The 11,110-nt window shown below is 40.2% G+C and overlaps 1 protein-coding gene across 2 annotated transcripts in view; it reads right to left on the bottom strand.

Moving 5' to 3' along the window:
• Positions 1–2,460: 2,460 nt before the first annotated feature.
• The window catches only part of si:dkeyp-9d4.3 (caskin-1), a 32,759-nt gene continuing 24,109 nt past the window's right edge, over positions 2,461–11,110 (bottom strand). For both annotated transcript variants that reach the window (XM_034300421.2, XM_053230190.1), the window contains 11 exons: positions 10,781–10,882; positions 9,867–10,048; positions 9,703–9,772; positions 9,070–9,179; positions 8,813–8,923; positions 8,255–8,356; positions 8,011–8,149; positions 6,821–7,611; positions 5,973–6,561; positions 4,987–5,740; positions 2,461–4,726 (listed from right to left, as the gene is read on the bottom strand). In XM_034300421.2, coding sequence (XP_034156312.2) covers positions 4,630–4,726; positions 4,987–5,740; positions 5,973–6,561; positions 6,821–7,611; positions 8,011–8,149; positions 8,255–8,356; positions 8,813–8,923; positions 9,070–9,179; positions 9,703–9,772; positions 9,867–10,048; positions 10,781–10,882 — 3,047 coding nt within the window. In that variant the 3' untranslated portion in view covers positions 2,461–4,629. The remainder of the gene's footprint in view (positions 4,727–4,986; positions 5,741–5,972; positions 6,562–6,820; positions 7,612–8,010; positions 8,150–8,254; positions 8,357–8,812; positions 8,924–9,069; positions 9,180–9,702; positions 9,773–9,866; positions 10,049–10,780; positions 10,883–11,110) is intronic.

Genomic DNA, 11,110 nt, shown 5'->3' with positions numbered 1-11,110 from the left:
TTGATAAATTTGAGGAATGTGTAAAAGATATTAGACACTGGATGTTGAGTCAATTCCTCCTACTTAATTTTCACAAGACAGAAGTATTTCTACAAGGGCCACAGGCAACTAGAAGTAATATTTCTGATTATGTAATAACTCTGGATGGCATTTCAGTTGCAAGATACCTTGGTGTGATTATTGACTCAAGGCTCTCAGTAGAACCTCATATAGATCAAATTCTTTCATCTCAGCTCATCTAAGAAATATATTGTGGTTACATGAATCATAAATTTTTTGCTGTTTTCTCATGTCTAGACTACTGTAACACCTTGTTGTCAATCTAATCTAACAATATGCAGCAGCCATTGTATAAAAATACATTTCAGACTCTTATAAAGTGTGCCCATCCCAGTCATGGGTGTCTCTATAGCTTTGTGTGAGAAAGAAACTTGAAATAAAGAATCTTGTAATTCCTGCTTATGAAAAGGCAGTAACTGAAACAAAGCCACACACTGAAATGTCACTGGATGACCCATGACTGGGCCAGATGCATTTTATAAGAGCCTGGAAATGTACATCTACAGTCAGGTCCATAAATATTGGGACATCGACACAATTCTAACATTTTTGGCTCTATACTCCACCACAATGGATTTCAAATGAAACGAACAAGATGTGCTTTAACTGCAGACTGTCAGCTTTAATTTGAGGGTATTTACATCCAAATCAGGTGAACGGTGTAGGAATTACAACAGTTTGCATATGTGCCTCCCACTTGTTAAGGGACCAAAAGTAATGGGACAATTGGCTTCTCAGCTGTTCCATTCCATTCAGAAACAAAGTGGGGAAACATGAATACACCCTATAATTCCGTAACAGGTAGAACCACCTTCAGCAACAGTAACTTTGTTGCTGTGTCATTCCAGTACGCATGTCTGTTAGCTGTGGCTCTTCAGGGCAATCCCATCATACAATTCAACTAAAAGTAAACATTTTCTAGATGTGTGGTTTGCTTTCACATAGTTCTCTTTTCATGCACTTAAATTTGTGTTTCACAAGGCTCAGTTCTGGGGCCACTACTCTTTTCTCCTTATATTCTAATTTTACATTAGCCAGATGACACACCAGCTTAATAGTTTTAAACTTGCTAGGGTAAGATTTCACATTTTAAACATTCAGAAGCCTAAATACTAATCACAAGAATTCAAATGATCAAAAATACAGATTTAGGTTGAATTGTCCTGGAATCTCAGGGAAAAGCAGACACATTCAATGTTATCAAACTTAGTATTTAGTCAATCACTATCACCTGCCTGCTTGTGCCATGACTGTGAAGAGAAGAGAAGAGAAGAGAAGAGCAGAGCCATGGAGTGGAGTAAAAATAGACAGAAGATGAACTTGAAGGAGGTAAGTGCTTATTATGTTGTACTCAAATAGATGGTTTTCTACAGTGATATTAAGTGCTCCATGTTTAGTATATGCCCAGTCTAACTATTTAGGTAACATTCCAACTAGTTAGGTTACAAGAATGTTAACCTGCAGATTGTTCTTTTTTAAAGCAGGAAAATTAGATTTAAAAGATATTCAATGAAAAAATGCAACATATCTGTTTAACTGAACTAGATCTCATGAACAAATTTTATTAATGTGGTTGAATTCTGGTCAAGTCCCTCTAATAATTTACATTATAGTAGCTACAAACAGTTTTCTTTCTTTCTTTTAAAGTAAATAAAAAAAAAACCTAGTTTTTCAGGTTACCAAGAAACTTACTGGCTGTTACAAAGCGCTGACACTGGAGACTCCTTCTATAAATGTTTAAATTAGCATCTCTTTACAGAAAACCATACTAACAATTATAGGAATTTATTTGTTTTATTTGTTTATTTTATGTTTTTATATTATATAAAAAAGAATCCGCCTTCCAGTTTAGCTCACACCCACTTTGTGGTAGATATTTAGAGAGTTAAACAGATACAGAAACAGATAGTTGCATTGCGATACACCTCATGGATGATTTGTGTGAACTGTCCCCCAGCCAATAGTCCGTGTTCATTTCTGACCACAGCATCAGTGATACCTGGATATTTTGGTTGGTATACTATTCTAAACCGTACAGATATGGACCCAACTGAGTGTGTGTACGCATGTACTGTATGTGTGTGTTTAATTTATGCATAAAATGTATGTGGGCAGCATTTGTAGTGCTGCCAAAGCTCCACAATGTCCGTGTGTTCCACATGTCCGTTTTTGTTTCCTTCGGGTTCTCCAGTTTCCTCTCAGTAGGTGGATTGGCTGTGCTAAATTGCCACTAGCTGTGAATGAGTTGCATAGTGTTCTGTGGTGATGTAGATTACCGACCAAGGTGCATTCCGGCCTTGTGGTCAATGTTCCTGGGATAGGCTCCGGATCCACCATGACCCTGACCAGGATAAAGTGCTTAAGATGAATGGATAAATAAATAAATGAACGTGCTTGGCGTCCATAATTCATAAAGTTTATTTAATCATACTTCCACATACTCTCAATATGCTTTACATGGAAGAGGTCTCCAAGGATCATTTCACCAGGGTCAAACACATTAGCCAGTTGAGCATGTACACAAAATAACTTGAATATTACATAGATATATGTTGTTTTTTTGTTTTTTTTACAGGATATAAGGTTTAACTCTCTAATGTCCACCTTTAGCAGAATTAATCAAACATGATAAAGGATTGTCATAAAACTAAAATTACCAACATGGAGAGTTGATAGAAATATTGCTCTGTAATTATATAACATATACACTAAATTATGTTCTTTTGGCCACTATTGTCTTGACTGCAAGCTCTCTCCAATGGGCCAATGCATATGCAAAACATAAAAAAACTTCTCATTTTGCATCTTAAACACGCACATTCCTACCCACCCACACACACACACACACACACACACACCCTAAACTCTTTGTCACACACAAACACACAAGAGGGCTGTATTCAGAGATGAGTGCGGATTTAATATTGAAATTACTCGTTCAGACCGCAGATGTAACTGCAGAATCATGCGCTACTCAGATGTCGTGCAAGAGTTATGCACATGGAGCAGAGTTTGCCTAAAACTACGATTTTTTCTGCATGGAGGACTTTGGAAGAGATGCATCTTAATCAGAGACATTGCTTAATTTTGGCAGTGAATTTTTTTCCTGCATAAAATTAGGACTTATCTTCCAGTGAGCTGTAAGTCTAGCAGCTGAGTGCTCAGTCAGCTTATCCTTGAACATGTCATCTTTACAGGAGAGTGCATGGAATTAACCAAACCTTTGTCATTAGTTTATTAATTAGACAAATCAAAATAGCAAATTAAAAGCATGGTGAAATCGTCTACAACCTGTGCACACGAAGATTTCATGACCTCGATTTAGTATCCCATTAAGTTGTGGACACAATTAACTGTCAGAGCAAAAGTAAAATAAAAAATAATAGGATGTGCTGGATCAAGTGCTATTCTCTAAGCTCTTGAATAATGAGTGTGGAATACGTTTTATTTTTTTAAGTTTAAAAGTGGTGGTCTAGCTGCTATTGAAAAACCCGTCTCGGACGCTTCTACTCAAGAAAAATCTGGCAACCTCGGAGGCATGAACTACACGCAGGTGATTTGAATCATCTGAATGGTGCACTCTGAGAAAACTGACTTGAGCAAGTGCGTAACCCGACTCACTTGAATAACTTTCCATGTATGAATTTTGGACTCTGAATACGGCCCATAATGCTTGTTCACATTAATTGGGACTGAAGGGGTGCTTGTTGCATTCCAAATCCTACTCTGTTATCTATGTCACATTTACACTACATCACGCAGCATCTATAAATGATAAATTATAAATTACACTGCTCTATCTGCTGAAAATTGGGATTTGTCGATGCAGAAAATACACAATTAAACACATTCACACACACGAACGACTACAGTGACAACATAAGGATCACAATATCAGCTTTTTTTGCTTTAAAATATGGATTCAAAGGGGAACCCATTAAATGGCTTGTCCTACTTTTGATTTTGTTGTTTGTTTTTTTTTAGCTAGCTAGCTAGCAAAGTTCCTCAACCTTTAGCGTACTCCTTAAAATATCAGATTTTTATTCCAAATTTTGTCCCGTGTTCCCCTTTGAAATCGGAGTTATCGCTAAACCTCATAGCCAGCTTCACATTAAAGCACAAAAATGGTGATTCCAATTATTATTGAAAAATGAATACACAAATGTCGATCGCCAGTGAAGGAAAGCCCAAACATAGTACACACATAGAAACACACATACACTCTGACACATTGCTAGCATTTCTTGACCTTAACAATGTTTAAATAGTTTGTTAGCATTTAGTTGTGCTTATTTCTGGAAGCAGCATGAGAGTAGTCCGTACATCCTGGCTCCAAAACCTTCACCAAACGTGGATGTTTCTGGATTTAACATTTTAAACCCAAGATCTCTGCCCTCCAGAAGGTCCATAACTCTCCTTGATAAATTCAACAAATCCCTGTTTATCGTATCGTTTATCGTAATTCCCCTTGGATTCGCTTGATCATTAAAGCGTGGCCTTAAACAGATCTGGCACTCAGATGAAGACTATGCTGTGCTTTTCTGTCTATGATTTATTTTGTGCTTTTTTTTAATCCAGCATGGCCTCCAACTGGTCTGCGAGGTCATCGAACATGCTTCCGATGTCGTCGAGAATGTTGACTGTGCTTTTATTCTCCATTGCAGAACTGGAACACGAGAGAGAAACAATGTGGGATTTATGTGATAAATATGATGCTAATATGCAGCTAAGGTCTTCAGAGAGTCACATAAAATGTTCATTTCATGTTCAGTTTTATTAACATTAATTAATATTCTCATACTTATCCACTTATACAAACATTAGATTAAATAATATGTACTTTAATATTTTAAAAACATTTATTCATTTTAATTAGTATAAAAAAATATTGATTAATTGTAATATTTAATGTCGAATAAACAATACTTGTCTTCAGTCATGATCCTTTCCTCTACGACCTCCAGCGCTGCAGCTAAGGAGGCACTGGTCTCGTCCAGCCTTAGCTGGTTTATTTCTTCTTCTCCATGAAGTCTGGCTTCATCCGATCCTCTGGCATTTGGCGCCCCCTGTCGAATTTCCTCTGCAGTTACACCGACATCTTCTGTTGTGCTTTCTATCTCTCCCTCGATCTGCATCTGTCTGGCCACACCCACTTTCCTGCGCCTGATCAGCACCTGCCCTGACCCCTCTGTGACCCTCGTGACCTCGTTGGAAGTTCCCATCTCTTGCCCCCTAACCACTGCGACCTCCTTCCTTTGTCTCTTCTGCTCATCATCCTCGTTGTGTTTTTCCATCTCTCGTGGCTCTGCCTCAAAAGGGCTGGGAATGTCCACTGACAGCCCTGCCATGGAAGATCTTGGGGGTTTGACCGGGGCAGATCCACAACCAGGGGTAGAAGGAGTTTGTGGGGTTTGTGGGGTTTGTGGGCTCTGAGCAGGAGATGTCAAAGGTCGTGGGGACAAAGTGTGAGATTCTGCTGGTTTCGGGGTCTGGGTTGATGGACTGAGTACGGGATGCTCCACTTGTTCAGGCAGAACAGTTGAGGAGTGTGGCTGTGTGTTTAGGTCACTGGGTGGGGAAAGTGTATGTGTTGGCAGGGGCTTAATTTTGATTGGTTTAGGAAGTGTAGGAGGAGGGCTTGGTTTTGGAGATACAGGCGGTGGAACCTTTTTGACCTCCGCTAAAGAGACAAAAACATCAGAGAGAAAATTAGGTATATACACATAAGATATATAATCTAATTTGAAAGAATCATAAATGTCATGTGCTTAAAGATGGTTATGTCTAACAAAATAGTTTAAGTCTAAGTGTGAACAAAATTCACTATGATGTAATTTTGGCACTTTCAGCACGTGTTTCAGGCTGGTTTAGCAATTTTTCAGGAATTATTATCCATGTTAATTTATCAATACCTGTGCTGTGCTGGTTTTCCGGTCCTGGAAGTGGGACTCTCCTAGTTGGAGTGGGAGGCTCAGGCTTCCTGAGGCCCAGAGCTGGTTTGGGGGAAACTGGAGGCTTCAGCGCTCGCTTAAAATCGTCGCTCATATCACCTTCCCGATATACATTTTCCACCTCTGATACAGGTCTTACACAAATAGCAGCATCTGGCGCATTTGCAGCTACATTATCCCTCCGAGAGGGCGCTATTACTTTTGGCCGTCGTCTCACAGTGCTGGTCTCGGTGAGCTGGAACCTCTCGCCACCCAAATCATGAGGTGTTCGGGGCCTCCTCAAGGTTGCCGTGGCGTCCATACGTGACCACTCTTCTTGAGTGAGCATAGAGCGGGGGCGTGGCTCTGGGGTTCGCCTCACAGGCAGTGCTTCCACTGGTTCATCAGTAATTCTCGGAGATTTGGTAACTTCGCCTTGTTGGGTGCCATCTTGCTGTGCAATGGGGTCCTCATAGTCAGATATGGGGCCGCTGATGGTGCGACGGCGACTCTGGATCTCTTCATCTGAACTCAGAGCATCACGGTTTCGTCTGAGGATGTCCGGGCTCGCCTGGAGAATGGGGCAAATACGCAAATTTAGCATTTCATAACCTTAAGTATGGAGATATACTAATGTCAATTCAAAACAATTTAACTTACTCATTATCAATTTAAAAGAAAGATGAGGAAAGGAACTTAAATATATGTTTTAAAAAAACAGTGTGCCTCCTATTCGTAACTGTTTATCATTTCATTTTGAATAATGTATTCATAGTAGGTTACATCTAATGGGTATGTTGTTGTTTGATTTTATAAAAAAATGGTGTTACCTGTAAATAGTTCTTGCTAGCACCTTTGGCTCTGCCTCCTAATGTGGACATTTCTAACATGGCAGCGATATCTCGAACACTTCCTCCTAAAACCCCTGATTCGGACGCAGGGCCACAGTCACTGCGACGCCGTTCTCTGTACGTTACGCTTAGAAACGAATCACAAGGCTCGCCTTGGTTAACCCCACCCTCATTTGGCAGGTTTCCCGTGGAGATGGAGGAGCAAGAGCGCTTTGGTGGTGTTGGGGGGCGCGTCTTCCTGCGAGGTCGTGTTGTGGCGAAGGACTGGCTACGGTTTACTCCTCCAACATCCAGGGAGGACACAGTACGGCTGGCTCCACCCACCGTGGCATACTTCATGGTTGAGTCAGGGAAGGGCGGGTCTTTCCGTCTGGGTAAAGGAGGTGTGCCGTCTTCATCTTCCTCAGCTGCGCTTTCTTGGGGAAGGCAGAGCAACGGGACTGAGCGGGCTTGAGAATTCGGGCGAGGGGAGGAGCTTTTGACTTTAGTGGGTGTATGTGGTGGTGTGTGGGCTGGACTGTTGCATGATGCAGGCTTTTTTAGCGGTGGTGGAGCATTTGCTCGCTGTATACCACGTCCCTGGGTGGTGTGCCTTGGAGAGCCACGTCCTTCCATTCCTCGGCGCGTTCTTGGAGCAGGGGTGGATTCTGGAGCATCTTGGTGTTTCGATGTTGTGCTTTCGTCTGACTGCCTTTCCTTACTGTAAGAGTCCTCCTCTTTCGGAGGCTCTCCCAGACGGTTAACGGCTAACATTAACTTCTTCTGATGTCCTGCAGTGCAAAGGAAATAATGAAAAAGATGTTGTTGCTATGGTTACACTATTCATATGGTTAAATATATTAAAGGAATGCTCCAATTTAATATCTATTCACTGCATTTCTAAAGGACAGACAATAGCTTTGACAGTTTTTACCTGTTTTTACTTCACCATATCAATGATTAAAGACATTTTTAATCTGTTTATGTGGAGCGTCCACCATACAAGCCCTTCTGTAAGTTGTTACTATAGTATAGAAATGATAATGTATTAGAATGAGGCCATTAATAAATACTTTGCAGACCTACTGTCACCTGGTGATTGACAACATACTACAGGTAGATATTTGGTTAAAGCACACAAACATATTACTTTAAGCTAATAATAGTCTCAGAATTAGATTCTTCAGTACCCAGCTTGGTGATGCCGATCTCCTGCAAGTCCTCCAGGGTGATGTCACTGACAAAGTCCATGTTGTCGTAGCCATTCTGGACAAGAGTCTGATAGTACTGACTAAGTCCAATCAGGGACAACCACTCAGCTAGGCTGGTCTACAGAAACATGAAGATAAGGAGGCCATGAAGACCACCTGTCTCCATAATGATAGAAAAACATGTCATGTAATACATTCGAGAACATTTTACTAAATGTCTTACTGGCTTCTCTTTAGGTATCCAGTCAGGAATGCTCAGTTTGGTGATCTCAGACAGCATCTTTTTCCTGTGCCCAGGTTTTGTCACCCCAATTGCTGTGAGATCCTGGAGTTCAAACATAAGAGATCAAATTTCAGAATGATTAATCCTATTTTTATTATTAACACAATGCAAGTTTCTCATTCAGTATTCAAGTGTCTCATTGATGATACTTGCTTGCTATGATGTTCCAGGTGTTGCTAGGGTGTTGCTATGTCATTCTTATGGGATTGCTAAGTCATTGCAAGACTGTTACTAGTGGTTGCTACAGTGTTGCTAGATTGTTGTTAGGGTGTTGCTAGGTAGTTACTATGGTATCCCAGGTGGTTGCTATGTGATTGCTAGGTTGTTGCTGTGGTATTCCAGGTGGTTGTTAGAGTGTTGCTAGGTGTTCAGAGGTTGTTGCTAGGTTGTTCCTATGGTATTCCAGATGGGTGATATGTTTTCGCTATGGAATCCCAGGTGGTTGCTAGGTGGTTATGGTATAGCCCTGGTATACCATATGTAAGTATGTGTAAGTACCTCTGGTGTCATCCTACTGATGGTCTGAAGGTCGTATCCAGCTGTCAGGAAGTTTGTGGTGTAAAACTGCAGCTGAGCGCTAGTAAGCCATTCAGCCACGGCCTCCGAGCTCTACAACGCAAACAATTCAGAAGTTCTTAATATAAAAGACTTATTATTGTATGCGGGTGAGTACAATTTTATTTCGTTTCAAAATTATAATCTTTCATTCTTTCTATATAAACCAATATTTCGCACAAACACAGACAATCACTTGCCTTGCTTTCTGTTGCAGCACTATCTTTTCTCTGTAGTAAAGGATCAACAAATGTTTTTTTCTTTTCTGGCCGTGGACCACCAGGTGTACTCTGGGTAAGTTGCGAGGAAGCTGCAGTCCACAACAAAATGTTATTACTACAGTCCAGGGGATTTTTTTTTAACAAAATATTGGTATTACAGAGTATCTGATGAAGATGTACTTTATTTTACTGCATGAATAGTCGTAATTATTGTCGCACTATAGACTGAGCAATCATCTGCTACGCCTATAGAGAAACTAAGTTTTTTCATAATTTTATCCATCAAAAATTCATTCCTTGTGATAAGCAGTATCTCTGGTTAAGATCTTCAAAGTCCTCCATGCAAAAATAAATAAGTATGTAAATAAATAAAGCTATTTTGTGGATGATATTATGAATTAATAGTGTCATATTTATGTGAATAAATAAACTTCTGAATAGAGCTTAAATCTGTAGTTACGTCTGAGGTCTTGGTAATTACATTAATTATGAATACAGCCTTATCAGAATGTAATTATGGAGATTATATACATGAAGAATAATGGAATGTGGACTGGGAATGTCCAGTTAAAAACAGTTCTTGATAGGGGTCTGGACTCGACTGTAAGGTACCTGCACTGGTGTCCTGCTCCAGGAGATGTTCTTTCGCTTTGGCTGACTGAGACAACACGGTGGCCAGCAACTACAACACACACACGAAAATCAACCTTTTAATGAGAGAAGCAGTATTTCCATGTCGTTTCTGTACTAAAGGATTTGTTGTGCGTTTGTCGCACCTTTACCCCCTCGGCCTGCGCGTGTAACCCGGGCACGTTTACGCCGTGTGTGTTGAGCCCCGGGGAATGTGTTGGTGTGGTTGGGATGGGAACAGGGGAGCTTGCGAGATGAGCATTGGCGTTGTCCACCGGACCACTGACTGAAGAGCGCCCGCTGGTCAGACTCCCTGTGCTGCCAGCACCTAATGAACAAATAAGGACCAAACAACATGTAAGTAAACAAACCAAAGAAGACATAGTACGTTTTTTGCTTTCCAAGTTTAAAAAATTTGTCAAATAGTCACATTTTCCATCACAACAACTCATTCAGGATGCCGTTATTTTTAGTGTGTCTTATTTTGTTTTCACTTGACAGCCATACACAGGATACAAATCACATTTTCAGCTTCCATACCTTTTTTATTAGTCTACACTTTTAACAATGAAAGTAAACAAATCAGTGCAATAAATGTGCAAATTAATCTGTGTATCATACTTCACTATTTAAGGGTGATCCTTAAAATGCACTTGTGTGGATGAGCGCACAGCAAGGAAGCTCATGTCAGTCAACATAAGTCTTTTTTTTATGTTTTATTTTTATAATGTGCCTTACTTTATGGTTCATTGTATTACATTTGACAGCAAAGAAAAAAAAATCTGATCTGCTTCCAGATATTCCAGGTATGGATCTGTATCTAGATTTTATATCCCTGATTTTTAACCTAGTTTAACCTGGCAACCTTGGAGGCATAAACTACAGTGAATGAGGAGCCCAGACAATCGATGCACGCATAACCCAACTCTGAACACGAGGAACTTTCCCTGTGTAAATACTGACATAACTTTTGGATTAAAGTTGCTGAGTTTGAATTCAGCCCATAGTGTATCTGTATGCGTATGTAATCTAAAGGTGTGTGAATGTATTAACTCCATACCTGCTAAAGGTTTCCTCAGTACCCAGATCTCCTCGCTGGAACTGCTTTGCTGCCCACTTAACGTCGGGGAGCCATGGGGGCTGGACACAGAACCTCGGGAACCTGAAAAACACACATGCACACACACACACATGCACACACATTTATACACATCAGTATTCCACTGCCAAAAATTATATACAAAAAAAAAAGCAGGACATGATATTAGGGGAACCAAAGAGCAGAATACAGATAGAAAGACAGATAATAAATTATCATTACAATGATACAAAAACATGCTTATTTGATATATAATAAAATACATGACTAAACCTGAGACAAATCCATCTT

This window comes from Pangasianodon hypophthalmus, chromosome 26 (assembly GCF_027358585.1).
Source record: "Pangasianodon hypophthalmus isolate fPanHyp1 chromosome 26, fPanHyp1.pri, whole genome shotgun sequence".
Lineage (NCBI taxonomy): Eukaryota > Metazoa > Chordata > Actinopteri > Siluriformes > Pangasiidae > Pangasianodon > Pangasianodon hypophthalmus.
This window is presented reverse-complemented; position numbering and strand designations above follow the sequence as displayed.